The 17,453-nt window shown below is 41.5% G+C and overlaps 1 protein-coding gene across 1 annotated transcript in view; it reads left to right on the forward strand.

Annotated features, from left to right (window-relative positions):
• Window positions 1–4,470: 4,470 nt before the first annotated feature.
• The window catches only part of LOC132776475 (1-acylglycerol-3-phosphate O-acyltransferase Pnpla3-like), a 33,402-nt gene continuing 20,419 nt past the window's right edge, over window positions 4,471–17,453 (forward strand). Inside the window, exons 1-2 of the mRNA XM_060778164.2 lie at window positions 4,471–4,805; window positions 17,218–17,450. Coding sequence (XP_060634147.2) covers window positions 4,604–4,805; window positions 17,218–17,450 — 435 coding nt within the window. The 5' untranslated portion in view covers window positions 4,471–4,603. The remainder of the gene's footprint in view (window positions 4,806–17,217; window positions 17,451–17,453) is intronic.

A 17,453-nucleotide genomic window follows, 5' to 3' on the forward strand; every position in this document is an offset into this window, starting at 1 on the left:
CATAGTTTAAATAGGAGCCCCCAGTGGCAAGTGGGTGTAACCCTTGTGCTGACTGGACTGAAGGTTGGAGGTTCGAATCCGGGGATAAGCTTCCTCTGTCAGCTCCAGCTCCCCATGCGGGGACATGAGAGAAGCCTCCCACAAGGATGGTAAAATATCTGGGCATCCCCTGGACAACATCTTTGCAGACGGCCAATTCTCTCACACCAGAAGCTACTTGCAGTTTCTGAAGTCACTCCTGACACGAAAAAAAATAAATAAATCATAAGTTTGGGCACCAATATGATATAAGTACTTATAAAAGTATGTTTAAATTTAAGGCAAAATAACAACAACAACAACAACAACAACACGTTAAACTACTCTTGGACTTCCAAATTCAGACTGACAAGAGTTTTGTGAGTGTGGATTGTCGATGTTGCAATCCCAGGTGACAGCAGGATTGAAGAGAAACAACTGGAAAAGCTGACACGATATGAGGATTTAAAGATCGAACTGTAAAGGCTCTGGCACAAGCCAGTAAAGATGGTCCCAATGGTGATCGGCACACTGGGTGCCTAAAGACCTTGGCCTGCACTTAAACACAATTGGCGCTGACAAGATTACCATCTACCAGCTGCAAAAGACCACCCTACTGGGATCTGCATGCATTATTCGCCAATATATCACATAGTCCTAGACACTTGGGAAGTCTCCGACATGTGATCCAATACAACAGCCAGCAGAGTGATCTTGTTTGTTGTGGACTCATCTTGTTGTGTTTCAAATAACAACAACAACAACAATCTTTATTTATACCCCGCCACCATCTTCCAAGGGGACTAGAGGCAGCTAACATGAGGTCAAGCCCAAAGATTATTTGAGTCTACACTGCCATATGATCCAGTTCAAAGAGATAATGTAGATTTTACATGATAGTGTACAAGGGGCCTGTGTAGAAGACGAGAAAGCTGGAGAGGAAGGAAAAACAGCACTGGGTACATGGAAAGAAAGTGAGGGAAGGGGAGAGAAGTGCAAAAAGCAATGCAACGGGACTGTGGCACAGTTGTCTGGGAGTCAGCTACATTAAGATCACTACTGACCCAAAAGATCATGAGTTCGAAGCCAGCCCAGATCGGAGTGAGCTTTCGACCAATTTGTGTAGCTTGCTGTCGACCTTTGCAGCCCAACAGACAGTTGCATCTGTCAAGTAGGAAATTTAAGTACCGCTTATGCGGGGAGGCTAATTTAGGATGCCATAAAAATCTCTTTTCCTGTTCTCCAATATTCCATTTTTGAGTTCAGAATAGAGCAACTGCTTTGGGAGTTAGTGGTCGGGCATCCGGACAACATGGCCGGTCCATCGGAGTTGATGGCGGAGGACCATCACTTCTATGCTGGTGGTCTTTGCTTCTTCCAGCACGCTGACATTTGTTCACTTGTCTTCCCAAGAGATTTGCAGGATTTATCAGAGGCAGCGCTGATGGAATCGTTCCAGGAGTTGCATGTGACATCTGTAGACAGTCCACGTCTCGCAGGCATATAGCAGGGTTGGGAGGACAATAGCTTTATAAACAAGCACCTTGGTATCCCTACGGATGTCCCAGTCCTCAAACACTCTCTGCTTCATTCGGAAAAATGCTGCACTCGCAGAGCTCAGGCGATGTTGAATTTCAGTGTCAATGTTGACTTTTGTGGAGAGGTGGCTGCCAAGGAAGCGGAAATGGTGAACATTTTCTAATGTTACACCATTAAGCTGTATTTATTGCATTTGAGGGGGATGTCAGGTGGTGCAATACCGGCTAGACAGTGTAATTTCTCCAGTGGTGTAGGGCGCAGACAACTTTAACTGTGCAAAAGCACTCTTAGTCACTGCTAAAACCTGGGCCTCCAGGTTCAGAGCTGAATCCAGGAGTTCTTCCAGACTTTGACCCCATCTAGCAGGATCCTGCTCTTACTAATAACAAAACTTGTTATTAGTAAAGGCCTCTGACACTACAACTAAGGTGTAAATTCTAACACAGCACAGAGCTCAACTTTTTATATTCAGTGTTCTACCAGTTACTCTGTCAAAGAACATGAGTTTCATCATGATAGAAAGATAAAAACACATTTCTTTCTTAGAATGACATGTATATGTTCAGACATTGTTATAATAGCAATCATTTATGGAGAAATAACTACTTGATTTGGACATGGGAGCATGTGTTTCGCGGTTTCATTCCAATTGTGAAATTTCTTGCCCTTATAAAGTTTGTGCAACCCCCTTTCTTGAGTTTAAAAAATTAATTAAATACATTTTTTTTGTTTTTGCAGGATTTTTGAGCATATACGTCTTCAAAGTGCTTGTATTTTTCAGAATTGGTAAGTTAGACAACTAGTCGGGGGGGGGGGGGGGAATCCATGACTCTCAAATTTTAAAAAGTGATGATGACTTCTTACTCACTTGGATCTGCACCAAAACAAATACTTAACACACTATCTAGCTCACTGAAGGAATATAATGCTGGAAGTGCATTCTGGTCCCATTTCGTAACTCAAGAACCTAATGTTAGAATATGACAAAGTTCTTGGCTGTCAGTAAAGAATGTGTTTGCGGTGAGAAGGTGATTCTGAGTTCCTGCAATAATGATTTTTTTTAAATCAGTCAATCAAAATAATTTATTGTACGGCACCAAGGCCATGACAAAAAGCACCATATGCGCACAATAGTACACTCGGAGCAACAGGCACCAAAGATGCTAAACAGAACCCATATTTAATTCAGATTGTGAAAGACTCCTATTGTTATTATCCGAAAAACCTACAACAACCCAGTGATTCTGGCCATGAAAGTCTTTGACAATACAATAAAATTCTTACTTGTCTTCTTCTTAGGTGAATCCTCGTAGTCCAAGTAGGATTGTCCTCCAAGATCGGTGTCCTGGCGGTGGATACGAAGATGAGTGTGGAGCCCTAGTCTTGTTCTGTATGCTCTCCTGCAGTGAGGGCATCGGTTTCCAGGTAGAAGGCAGTCCCGGTCGGGGTTGGCTTGACGCCAGGCATGTAGCCGGGGGGGGGGGGGGGGGGGCTTGGGGGGCTTCAGCCCCCCCCCCTAAATTCTCAGGGTGGTCCATGAGAAAGCCTTAAAGGTAAAGGTAAAGGTAGTCCCCTGACATTAAGTCCAGTCATGTCTGACTCTGGGGTGTGGTGCTCATCTCCATTTCTAAGCCGAAGAGCAGCGTTGTCCGTAGACACCTCTAAGGTCATGTGGCCGGCATGACTGCATGGGGCGCTGTTACCTTCCCGCCGGAGCGGTACCTATTGACCTCACATTTGCATGTTTTCGAACTGCTAGGTTGGCAGAAGCTAGGGCTGACAGCGGAAGCTCACACCGCTCCCCGGAATCGAACCTGCGACCTTTTGATCAACAAGCTGAGCAGCTCAGTGCTTTAACCCACTGTGCCACCGGGGGCTCCCTGGTACTTTATTTAAACTGTATTGTCGAAGGCTTTCATGGCCAGAATCACTGGGTTGTTGTCCCAGGCACTGCCAGGTCATGAAATGCTAATCAAGGTGGTCAGTTGAAACATTCACACTTAGTTCCAGCCGACAAGAGTTCTTTGTCCCACCCTGGTCCTTCCACAGATATATAAACCCACTTTCCTAGTTCCAATAGACCTCACCACCTCTGAGGATGCTTTCCATAGATGCAGGCGAAACGTCAGGAGAAAATGTCTCTAGAACATGGCCATATAGCCCGAAAAAACCTACAACCCATTGTTTAAACTGTTATGTTTATTCATATCATGATCTAATCACCATGATCAATATATCAATATATCATGATACAAAAGGTTTGCTAGGGTAGATCCTCTGCCTCCCCCCCCCCCCCATCAAATTCAGCTCTAACCCTACCCCCACCCCGCAATCAAAATCCTGGCTACGGGCCTGCTTGATGCACCTTCCTCTTGGCACGATTCTCGCTTTCGCCCTCCATTTGTGCCTCTTCGAATTCTACAGCACTGCTGGACACAGCTGACCTCCAGATGGAGCGCTCAAGGGCCAAGGCTTCCCAGTTCTCAGTGTTCTCAAGCTGTTCTTGAACTCTGTCTGTTGTGGTATATGTATTACTACTGTTTCAAGTCTTGTTTCAATGCTGCCTGGAGGCACACGGAGAAGTGGGTAATACATTCATGATGGTGATGATGGAGCCCTGGCAGTGAAAGTGGTATTAATTCTCTCAGGCTGGCAAACCCAGGGCCTGGGGGCCTCCTTCCTGCTTGGTGGTGGCGTCCCAGCCCGCCCACTCGGGAGCTGCTGCCAAGGAACAGGCCTAGAGGCGACGCGAGGACGCAGGCCTGGCACCTTGCCACGTGACCTACATCTCCGAGCCAAAAGCGACAGAGCCTTGGCAACCACGCAGAAAGTGGGCGCGGCTTGTTTTGCATCCCTCCCGCGATTGGCCGCCGTGGCTGAGACCACCTCTTTGGCACGAGGGAAAAAGGGCGGGGCTTTTCGGCGACGTCGTTGCCGGCTCGCGCCGCGGAGCGCCGTTGCGTTATTATGAATCGGCGGTGTTGAGGAGAGCGCGCGCCCTCCCTCTTCCTCCGAGCGCGCGACTGGGAGCTTCCTCCGCCGGAGGATGGTGGGGGCGGAGGGCGTCGAAGGCGAGGGCGGCTGGAGCGTGTCCTTCGCGGGCTGCGGCTTCCTGGGGGTCTACCACATCGGCGCCGCCACCTGCCTCCAGGAGCGCGCCCCGCACCTCATCCGCGACGCCCGCCGCATCTACGGGGCCTCGGCGGGGGCCCTCACCGGCGCCGTCCTCATCGGAGGCGGAACTCTGGGTGAGTCTTCTCCCTCCCTCAGGGGACAGAGAGCGAGGCCTTTCCCTCAGAATACCTGGCAGGAAGGACTGCTCTGAGGAGGGAGGGCGAGGAAGCCAAATAAAAGGGAAGCCCTCTTCAGAATTGGTGTCTGTCCATACCACAGGGTTAGACAGGTTCCATCCCTCGTTAGCTCTCACCTTACAGCAGCGTTTCTCAACCTGGAGGTCGGGACCCCCGGGGGGGGGGGTCACAAGGGGATGTCAGAGGGGTCGCCAAAGACCATCAGAAAACACAGTATTTTCTGTATTGTCGAAGGCTTTCATAGCCGGGATCACTGGGTTGTTGTAGGTTTTTCCGGGCTATATGGCCATGCAGTTCTTGTGAATTTTTTCGGGCTATATGGCCATGTTCTAGAGGCATTTCTCCTGACGTTTCGCCTCCATCTATGGCAAGCATCCTCAGAGGTGAGGTCTGCTGGAACTGGGAAAAAAGGGGGTTTATATATCTGTGGAATGACTAGGGTGAGACAAAGGGCTTTTGTAAGTTGAGCTAGGTGCGAATCTTTCAACTGGAGAAGTCCTACATACACTACATCCAGTGGCCTCTTTTGGGAGGACACAGAAGTTTGAGGGACAGGAAGCAGAAAAGTCATTTTACCGTATTGTCGAAGGCTTTCATGGCCAGAATCACTGGGTTGTTGTAGGTTTTTTTGGGCTGTATGGCCATGGTCTAGAGGCATTCTCTCCTGACATTTCGCCTGCATCTATGGCAAGTATCCTCAGAGGTAGTGAGGTCTGCTGGAACTAGGAAAAAGGGTTTATATATCTGTGGAATGACCAGGTTGAGACTCTTGTCTGCTGGAGCTAGGTGTGAATGTTTCAACTGACCACTTTGATTAGCATACAATGGGCTGACTGTGCCTGGAGCAAACTCTTCTTGAAAGGTGATTAGATGTCCCTGGCTGTTTTTCTCTCTGCTGTTTTTGCTGTTGCAATTCTATGGCAAGCATCCTCAGAGGTAGTGAGGTCTGTTGGAAGTAGGAAAAATGGGTTTTTAGCAAAACCCATTTTATTAGCAAAACAACAGAGTAAAATCACCTGTAATTTAGTAGCAAAACAACAGAGAGCAAACATCTGTGGTCATTCCACAGATATATAAACCCATTTTTCCTACTTCCAACAGACCTCACTACCTCTGAGGATGCTTGCCATAGATGCAGGCAAAACGTCAGGAGAAAAATTGCCTCCATAACATGGCCATATAGCTCGGAAAAACCTACAACAACCCACAGTATTTTCTGTTCATCATGGGGGTTCTGTGTGGAAAATGTGGCTCAATTTTATCCTTGGTGGCAGGCATGTAGCCGGGGGGGGGGGGGGGGCTTGAGGGGCTTCACCCCCCCCCCCCCCAAATTCTCATGGTGGTTCGCAAAAAGGCCTTACTGGTGCATTATTTATTTATTTATTTACTTCGCTTGTATACCACTCTTCTCAGCCCTTAGGCGACTCAGAGCGGTTAACAACAATTCCAATATACACAGTACAAAATCATTGGACATTTAAAACAAAGCGATTAAACATCAAACATCAATACATCAATTTAACAAATCCATCACGTCTCATCAATAAAATCAGAATCCAGTCTCCATATCCATTTCTATGTTCCAATAATCAATTGCACTGCCTAGTTGAATGCCTGTTCGAACAGCCAGGTTTTCACTCTCCTCCGGAATGCCAATAGGGAGGGGATCAATCTAATGTCCGTAGGAAGGGCGTTCCACAGCCGAGGGGCCACCACTGAGAAGGCCCTGTCTTTCGTCCCCGCCAAGCGTACTTGTGAAGCCGGCAGGATCGAGAGCAGGGCCTCCCCAGATGATCTTACTGTCCTAAGATCATCTGTTAAACTGTTATGTTTATTCGTATCATGATCTGAACACGATACTCAATATATCCCATATGCATGGGGGTATTGGGGTAATGATACAAAAGATTTCCTAGGGTAGACCTTCTTTCACTCAGACTCAGCCCCCCCCCCCCTCCGAAACAAACTCAGCCCCCCTCCCCCCCCCCCGAATCGAAATCCTGGCTACGGGCCTGCTTGGTGGGATTCAGAATTCTCTTTGATTGTAGGTGAACTATAAATCCCAACAACTACAACGTCCAAATGTCAAGGTCTATTTTCCTCAAACTCCACCAGTATAATAATAATAATAATAACAACTTTATTTATACCCCACCACCATCTCCCCAAAGAGACTTGGGGCAGCTTACATGAGGCCAAGCCCATCAAATACAATACATCAACAAACCAGCAAATAAAACAATATAAATATAAGCAATAACACACAAAAGGTTTAAAAACATTATGGCAGGACCAGATGTAGATTAAAATTTTAAAACCCTGGGCGTGTACAGAGTAGGGCACGGTTCCTTAAACTAAGGCCCAGGGGCCAGATGCGTCCCTCCAAGGTCATTTACCCGGCCCTTGGTCAGGGTCAACCTAAGTCTGAAATGACTTGAAAGCACACAACAACAATAATCCTATCTCATCAGCCAAAAGTAGGCCCACACTTCCCATTGAATACTAATAAGTTTATATTTGTTAAAATTGTTCTTTATTTTAATTATTGTATTGTTTTTAAGTGTCTTTTGCACTACAAATAAGATATGTGCAGTGTGCAAGGGAATTCATTCATGTTTTTTTCAAATTATAATCCGGCCCTCCAACAATTTGAGGGATTGTAACCTGGCCCTCTGTTTAAAAAGTTTGAGGACCCCTGGAGTAGGGTATGTTTAGGCATGGGGTTTTTAAAAAGTGATATGGGGGGATCAATCCAATGGATAGATAAAGTGCTTCAGAGGACACATTTGGACATACTGAGTATCCATGCCAAGTTTGGGCCAGGCCCATAATTATTTGAGTCCACAGTGCTCTCTGGATGTAGGTGAACAACAACTCCCAAACTCATGGTCAATGCCCACCAAAGTCTTCCAGTATTTTCTGTTGGTCATGGGAGTTCAGTGTGCCAAGATTGGTTCAATTCCATCATTGGTGGGGTTCAGAATGCTTTTTGATTGTAGGTGAACTATAAATCCCAATAACTACAACGCCCAAATGTCAAGGTCTATTTTCCTCAAACTCCACCAGTGTACACATTTGGACATACTGAGTATCCATGCCAAGTTTGGTCCAGACCCATAATTATTTGAGTCCACAGTGCTCTCTGGATGTAGGTGAACGACAATTCCCAAACTCAAGGTCAATACTCACCAAACCCTTCTAGTGTTTTATGTTGGTCTTGGGAGTCCTGTGTGCCACTTTTGGTTCAATTCCAACGTTGATGGAGTTCAGAATGCTCTTTGATTGTAGGTAAACTATAAATCCCAGCAACTGCAACTCCCAAATGACAGTGGAGCTACTGCAGTAGGGTGGTTGTCCGCTCCTTGTAGCCATTCCTAGTGAGCTACCTGGCAGCAGCTCTTTGGACCAGTTGAAGTTTCTGAGCACTCCTAAGAGGCAGCCCCATGTACAGCGCATTCCAGTAATCCAGACAGGATGTAACTAAGGCATTAGTATACAATTTAAAATATTAAAATATAAAACAGAATTAAACACAAACAGCACTTTAAAATGCACAGTTAAAACCCATCAAAAACATTCAAAGTTAAAAACCATAGCACCGCCTGACTAGATCTTAAATGCTATATTTAAAAGCCTGTCTGAATAAAAAGGTTTTAGCCTGCCTATTGGGTCTAGTATTTATATATAATCCATAAATAATGGGATACTCTGATGAATTGATATTCATAATCTTTTGCAGTGTATATTCCCTATAGTTAGTATTAATTATATACAGGCAGCCCCCAAGTTACAAACAAGATACATTCTGTAGGTTTGTTCTGAAGTTGCGTTTGTATGTAAGTTTGAACAGGCACATTTTAAAGTGTAACGCCAGCCAAATATGTGTCTGTATATATATAGAGAGAGAGGGAGAGAGAGAGAGAGAGAGAGACAGAAAGAAAGAAAGAAAGGTATATAGATATATAGAGAGATAGAGATCTAGAGATATTAGCTTTGGATAGCATAGGGAAGAGTGGTGATGTTTGTTTTGCAGTCTGTGTCACTGTTTAGAGGATTTCACCTCACTTTATTCCTGAGACAATTGAATTTTGACAAATCTGGCTTGTTGTGGAAATAAGGCTTGGTGACAAAGCTTAATTGAAGACTAATTTTCCCCATGAAAACTCTTTCAGGAGTGAATTTGCCTTTGTAGGGGCAGATAACTCTCACTTCCTGTTGTTTCACCCCCATTCTTAACCAGGAGTCCTTTGTAAGTTGGATATTTGTAACTAAGGGGCTTCACCAATCCTGAAGTTGTCTTGACTATTTCATCTCACTCCTTGAATGTTTGCTTAAAAAGCCATGTTTTAAATTGTTTCCTAAATGCCAGGAGGAGGGGCTGATCTAACCTCACTGGGGAGGGAGTACCACAGCCAAAGGGCTACCACTGAGAAGGCCCTGTCTCTCATCCCCACCAGTTGCGCCCACAAGGGCAGAGGGACTGAGACAAGGACCTCCTCAGCCGATCTTAATGCTCTAACTGGCTCATAAAGGGAGATGCATTTGGATAGGTAAGCTGGTCCGGAACCATTTAGGGATTTATAGGCCAAAGCCAACACTTTGAATTTTACTTGTGGCAACCCTTGGAGTGACAGACCTGCAAGAATCTGAGTCTTCAACAGCACTTTAAAAAGTTGCACACCGTGGAAGATGAGGATAAGCCCTGTTGACCAGTATATTTCAACAGGTCACAAAGTTTCAAGAAAAAGCTCAAATTTTTAGAAGCCCTTATTTGTTGAATGCTTGATTAAAGACTTCGACCTGTTTATGATTTCATACTTCCTTTTTTGGCTTGTCCTTAAAGTAAGCTGTATCTGCATTAACTGTTTAATGCAGTTCAAAGTGAGCTTCAAACTGTAGCAGCCAGATAACAAACTCCCACAAGGCTGTGCAAAAGAAAGCCCTTAATGTGCATCAGTGCATTTGTGTATCCACCATCTATGCCTCAGACTAGGTCCAGGATTTCCTGTGTAATAATCTGCACATTAAAACCACTTTTTTCAATACTGATTTGAAACTGCATTAAATGGTCAGTGTAGATGGAGTCATAAACTGTTCACTGTAGCATTTGGGTCTTTGAAGAGAGTGCTGAGCAGGATGCATCTGCCATTTTTTTTTGAAATATCTGAATAGTTACAGCCTTTCTGGTCAAATTGCCAGGCAAATAAGAATAGAGATAAACTAAAGTGGGTCCACCAAGAGAATGTAAATTCTTTTGCTTTTAAAATTAAATTATTTTGCTTTTGCATTTGAATTGTTACCCTTTTAGGGCAAAACCACGACAGGCAGAATCAACATGTGAAGTTTTTCCAACATTAAAATACAGTAATGAAACAAGATTGAATTTTTGTTGCTCAGGTTTCCTCTTTTCAAGCAGATACTGAAAAGTGCATAAAACTGGCTAAAAGAACCAAGTTGGTAGTCTCGGCTATAAAGTTGACTGTTTACAATTGTTAAAAAGGAGCAAGTCTTCAAGACAATACTGAGAACTCTAGCTTAATTTGAGTCAGGGATCAGTGACATCCTGTTTTCAATGTCAGGGTTTCAACATAGTAACAATGGAGAAAGTTACTTCAACCATGTGCAGTATACTCTTCTCCTTTTAACAGCCTTTCCGCATTCGAGACTGATAGGACTTCTAGATCAGAGAAACTGGGGTTTCAGTGTGGAGCCAGAATGGAAAGTTTGGAAATTTGAGGTCTGTAGACTAGAGAAGCTATAATGTCAGAATGATGACTGTATAATATGAATGGAAAAGCAGAATGTCTTGTTGCATAATTTGCAGCGATTTGGGATATCAGAAGGCAACAAGAAAATTGTGCATTGAATCTTCTGGAACTGAGAAACACCACCTCCCCAAACTCATTGAGTGAGTTGTGCAATGTAGGAGGCGTTGCATAATGTTGAACAATTACACTAGTCTTAAAATAATCATGACATGTTACTATTGCTCTGGCATCAGTAGATAACTGTATCTTGGTCAATCCTAAGGATGACAGATAGTATTTGAAAGTTAATTCCTGTAGCCTTGGTCTACTCATTACTTTGATTCCAAAATAAAGAAGATATATATAAAAAAACTCTTTGAACATTTTATAGTTATATTTTTAAAACTAACAACATAATGTTGGAGCAAGAGATTCTATGAAAGTTGAGCAAAGACATTGGGTTGTGACATGTTTAGATGTTACTCTAGGCTACACATTTTTTGAATGGTGCATATTGTTTGGTTGCTTCTTGATTCCTGCCACAAGTGTATGTGAGTTTCTTCATGTTGCTGTTGACTTACAGAGACCCCACATATTTCATGCGGTTTTCTTAGGCAAGAAATACTCAGAGGTGGCTTTACCAATACCTTCATCTGGTACAGCACCTCGTTTCATTGGTAGTTTTCCATCCAAGTACTAACCAGTTCTCTTTCCACTTAGCTTCCAAGATCAGAAGGGAATCTCATGCACAATTTTGTTGTGTGACTTCAAGTAATTTCTGACTTATGGTGATCCTAAGGGAAAGCTATCACAGGAGTTTTCTTGGCAAGATTATTCAGAGAGGGTTTGACTTTGCCAACCTTTGAAGCTTGATGGAGTGTTTAAAAGGTAAAGGTTTCAGGATCAGCTAAAAACAGTTTCTTCCATGGTTTCCCAGTGTCCTTGTGTACTAGCATAGGTTGTCTCTTCCCTCCTCCAAAGTCAGTGGAGTGAATAATGAGAGAACCTACTTTGCTCCTACTGCAAAACGGTCTATTTAAACCATGTCCCAGGAGAATGTACTGCCATTTAGAGTAGTAACTCAGATTTTCTTTACCTGTAAAAATCAGAGCCATAAACCAGTTTGTTATTGCCTTCTGCATCTAGCTCAGGCATGGGCAAACCTCAGCCCTCCAGGTGTTTTAGACTTCAACTCCCACAATTCTTAACAGCCAGTAAGATGGTTGGGATTTCTGGGAGTCTAAAACACTTGGAGGGACTGATCTAGCTTGTCTAGAGAGTGATGAGTTCTGGTTTTTGACTATAAACCATAGATGGAATGTATACCATATGTTTACTTAGGTTTTGCTGGGAGCAATTGAATAACATGTATTAATTTGCTATCTTGTTGGCTTACTATGTTTACTGAATGCTGCTAATGTATTGAACGTTGAATATTTTGCCCTGCTTCACTAACTGGAAGGAAGTGCAGTTGAGGGAAAAAGTGTCGCTTATATATTCTTTACAGCAAGAGTATTAATGCATTTAAACTTTATATAAACAGTGAAATAAAATATGTGCCTCTTTTAGGTTATTTCTTATAAACGAAACATCATTTCCACCGAGATTTGTGATGGGAACCACTGTTACTGATTGAAGATTGGTTAAAAGGAAATAACTCACAGGGACAAAGTGACCTGTATGATTGTATATACCATACATTTATATTTACATTACACTTGTATTTTTGAACTGGGTGTCTTTGTTATCAAATTGTAGAAGTATGAAGCAAGGCTGTGAGGGTTCTTAAGGTAATGTTCATCTATAGAGCTTTGTTTTCTCTTATCCAGGTGGAAGTTGCAAAGCTTATATTAATAATCTTTCGTTCCCAACAGTCAACAGTACATTCGCCAATGTAAACCATGCCACATTGATTTCAAAGGGTATATCATGGCAACTTTTTTTCATTATTTTTGCTTTCACTACAACCCTTCCTTTCTTTGAGTGGGTACAATGCATGAGTAGTCAGCTTCCAGGGATTAGGAAAATTAATTGGGCCCATATGAGGCCTTGCATCCCCTTTGTCAATATTTTTGAAGAGTGGAGGAATGTGTAACAAAATGGTCCCCAAACATTTTTCCACTACCTACTGCTCATTTTGGGGCTTGTGTGTATGTGTACACACCTTCAAGTTATTATTGACTAATAGCAATCTCATGAATTTCATAGCGTTTTCTTATTTATTTATTTATTTATTATTTATTTATTTACTATATTTATATCCTGCCCTTCTTGACCCCAAAGGGGACTCAAGGTGGCTTACAGCAGAGGCAAAATTCAATACCTTAAACATGGAATACTTAGCATGGAATTCTTAAGTATGGAATACTCAGAGGTCATTTATACAGCACACATTTTTTAAACTTTTATATATACATTAGGAAAATAAAGTAGCTTTCCATTATTTCTTATATATGCAAACTGCACTTAATCTTTGGCAGCATTTAAAGTAGGGTGTATAGCAAGGTGTTCTCATTGCTGCGCTGCATGGAGTACTGCCATAACAGTTATAATTAGACTGATCTGAGGAGAGGAGGCATGACCTGGGGAAGGTGTCAAGATCAAATGGTCTCAGCACCCAGAATTGGATCGAAATCTGGAAGTTTTCCATTTCTGCTAGGGAAACTTGTCTGGAAGGCTGCACAAATTTTAGCTTGTATTTGGAGGTGGCTACATATTTCAAAAACTCTTGGAAGCAGTGAGAAAAGCTTCTGAGTGTCCTTAAAGCCAAGAGAAAGTGATCTACTATTCATTCAGCATGTAGAGAATCTCACTTCATCAGAAGGAGAAAATCTCACAGCATCTATGAAGTGAGAGAGCCCCCAAATTCTTTGTAGTGTTAAAGAGAATGTGTATGTCACTTTGTGTTAAGCATTCAAGGTCTGACATATCTTTGGCAAACTAGAAACATTGGTCATTACATGTTCGCCCATCATTTATTGACCTCCTTGCTGAGAATTCCCCAATCTCTTTGTACCTCCGCACATTGTCACATTGTTCAAAAGGACTCCTTGACTTGTCTGATAAATGTTTCAGATACATAGGGAGGATTGAACGAAGGCTCTGTTTTGTAAACTTTCAGTTCTATCAGAAATTTTGGGTTGGGGTTATCTCAGTTTTGAGTAAGTGGTTCCTGTTTTGTCTTGAATTGTTTCAGTTTTTGTTCGCCAACTCTAGTCTATCAGAGCAAGATGGCCCTTTCTGTGTAGAAGATAATCATGATTAGATCCTGCCTAGTGTCCTAAGGATGAGGGGTGTTATCATGAAAGTTACAGAATATTCAAATAACTAGAGACAGAAAACTTTCCACATTCTCTCTAAAATTGTGACAGTGTTTATTATGAACCTAAGCGCAATATTTAATAGCAGATCAAGAGTAAAGTTCTTAAGATTTACTTACTATGAGTTCACTTTCAATTGAGAAGAGTTGGCAAAAACTCAACCCTATCATAGGTTCCTTTTTAAATAATTGAAACTATATTTTCCATATTGTCTAGTATCTTTCAAAGATTTTTATAGAAAATTTAATAACTGGGGTATTTTGTCAAGGGAAGGGACACCCTTTTTCGAGTGACAGGTAAATATAAATATATGGACAAAACACAGATTATCGAAGTTGTAGGAAATTTACTTGAATTTAGAGTTAAGCTTTCTAAATAATTGGTTTACCTTATCTTAAAATACCTTTTTTTTTACTTTTGTAAGTTAATGTACAGCTTCAAATTGGTTTTCTACAACAATCAAGAAAAAATGTTGTACTGCATTTATTTTTCTAAATCAGGGGTCCACAAACTTTTTAAACAGAGAACCAGGTTACAGTCCCTCAAACTGTTGAAGGGCTGGATTATACTTTGAAGAAAACATAAATGAATTCCTTTGCACACTGCACATATCTTATTTGTAGTGCAAAAATCACATATAAGCAATACAGTAATTAAAATGAAGAACAATTTTAACAAATATAAACTTATTAGTAATTCAATGGGAAGTGTGGGCCTGCTTTTGGCTGATGAGATAGGATTGTTGTTGTTGTTGTTGTTGTTGTTGTTGTTGTGTGCTTTCAAGTCATTTCAGACTTAGGTTGACCCTGTGCGAGGGCCGGGTAAATGACCTTGGAGTGCCGTATCCGGCCCCCGGGCCTTAGTTTGAGGACCCGTGTTCTAAATAATAGTGTAGTGGTTTTACACATTTAATTAGATTTTTGTCACATGAGAAGTTATGTGAAAAACTGAATAATAGATGAAAGCATAGAGAGACTTGGATATTAGCACTCACTGTTGCCTTTTTTTTTTGATACTCCAAAGACATTAATAACTACTTACCATGCTAGAAAAGAGCCTGTGACATTTAATTGAGAGCAATTAGAATGAATGATGGCTGAGTTAGGTTGATGCACAGTGGATGACTGAAGATTCAGAAATAACATCATAGACATGTGAACAGGGAGAGACTAGGAATTTGACTAGAGCAGTAATGCATAAGATTTTCATCCTGATTAATTTGACTGAAGAATTGCTCTATGCATTTGCTCCTTACTCAAATTTCATAGAAAAGTAGGTGGGGTAAGGGAGATGGCTTTGATTTAAACCATGGAATGCCCTCAAGGCACCAGATTCCCTTTGATCTTGGGAGCTAAGCAGGGTCAGTCCTGGTTAGTGCCTACATGGGAGACTGCCAAGGAATCCAAGCTGATGTGGGCTATTTTTTAGAGGAGGGAATTGGCAAAACCACCTCTGAATACTCTTGCCAGGTAAATACTATGAAACTTGAGGTCACTGTAAGTCAGCAAGCAATTGCATACACACTCCCATACAAAGAAAAAAAAATATTAGGTACCCACTGCTGCCGCTGATTAAATTTAGTTTCTTGCTAGTCCAGTTTATTAAAAAAAACAACATAGGAAACATGTGAACAATTATCATCAGATTTTTGCCTTGGAAATGGTTTTAGGTATACATATAAACATATATTTCCCCCAAAAGTTATTATTTGGGTTGTTCTAACCCAGTAGAAGGAATTTGTGGCCAAGAATATATTGCACTGTCTAGCACAGCCACTGGTAAGGGAATGACAGACCTAAAAACACTTGGTGCGCCACCGGTTAATGTTGCTACTGTAATCTAAATAACTTATTTACATTTGATTAGAATCCCCAGTTCAGTGGCAGGTAATTGTAAGTAAATCATAGGTGTCATCAAAGATTTTGACTGTAAAAGATTGTAGATGTAACTGTTGACTTCCTTTTGTGTTTGATTTGTATTGGCATTTTTGATCTTCAGACTGTTTTGTTTTTTGTTGTTTTTTTGGCTGGCATTCATAGGGCACATTCCTTTGGGAACACTGCTTTTCCCTTCCTCTTTGGAAGTAAAGTAGGGGACAGAAGCTGTGAAGGGAGTGAAAAGCAGCAGTAATAAACTGGTGGTGTGCAGCATTTGCTGTCCTGTGATTGGGTAAAGAAAATGAGCAGAGACTCTGCTGACATATGGTGCGATTGGTTATCTTCCTTCATGCAGGAGGTTACTACAGGACACTAGCCTTTTCCAATTCTTCAGTAGCTTTCAGGGGGGGAAAGAAATGAATGAATATAATCTGATCTCAGCAAAAGACAGTGCTTTAGAAAAAGCTTGTAATGTGCAAGTTTTTGCTGAAATATTAAAGAAAATCAAAGCCAGGATTAACGTGTTTAATTATGGTTGACTTGGAATGATGAAGTTATTCGTATCCATGAAACATTGCTGCTAAAATACATTTTCAAACTATTGTTGGTACTAAATAAATCAGTAAATGCTAATGATATGTAACAATTCATTACATATAAAGCCTCCTCTCTCTTCCGCCTTGTCATTGACTTGTATGCATGTCAATCAATTTACTGGTCAAATATTTTCAACTGATTTACCAGTTGAAGAATTGGACTGCTGCTAATTTAGCAGAACTGTCTCTAAAGCTAGGTTTTTGGTTCTGCTGTCTTCTTATCGTAGTTGTTGCTTGATTTGTATATTAATTTGTTTTTTTGGGGGTTTATTTTTGAAATTCAGTAATTTTAACTTTGGTGTTCCATGCTGAAAGCCAAAGAGAGGAACTAACCAGCAAACCCTTACATGGATAGAACTTTTATTAAATAAAATGGATAAATATTAAAATTATATATTGTGAATTTGTTCAAGGCAAATTTGATTTGAGGAAGTGAGGCACATGGTGAACACCACTTTTCAGATAGCTATAATGTTTGCCTAATGTGACTGTTTCCATAATAAATGAACTTTTTGATTAAAGTATATATATTTTAATAAGGCAAAATTAAATATTTGACAATATTTCACCAATCAATTGACCACCTCGTTTTTACTAATCCTATCCTTGGCCTATTTATATTTTAGGTTTTGCTTTTCTTCCAGGGAGCTTAGAGTGGCTTATTTTTGGGTTTTCCAGCTGTTAGGATTTCTGGGAGTTGAAGGCCAAAAACATCTGGGGACCCCAGGTTGAGAGCCACTGAGATAATTTGTCTTTTCAAAGCACCTAAAATATATATCCCATCTTACATATAATTTTTCATCTTTTAGCTGAAGCCTGTGCAGATGTTTTGGGTTTAGCCAAAGAAGCAAGAAAGCGAAATCTTGGCCCTCTTCATCCATCCTTCAATGTGATGAAAATAATAAGAGATGGACTCTGCAAAAATCTTCCAGAAAACACTCATCAGTTGATATCAGGAAAGCTTCAGATTTCACTTACCAGAGTGTCTGATGGCAAAAACGTGTTGGTATCCAACTTTAAATCTAAAGAAGAAGTTGTGCAGGTA

The sequence above is a fragment of the Anolis sagrei genome, chromosome 5, assembly GCF_037176765.1.
Source record: "Anolis sagrei isolate rAnoSag1 chromosome 5, rAnoSag1.mat, whole genome shotgun sequence".
NCBI classification, from domain to species: Eukaryota; Metazoa; Chordata; class Lepidosauria; order Squamata; family Dactyloidae; genus Anolis; species Anolis sagrei.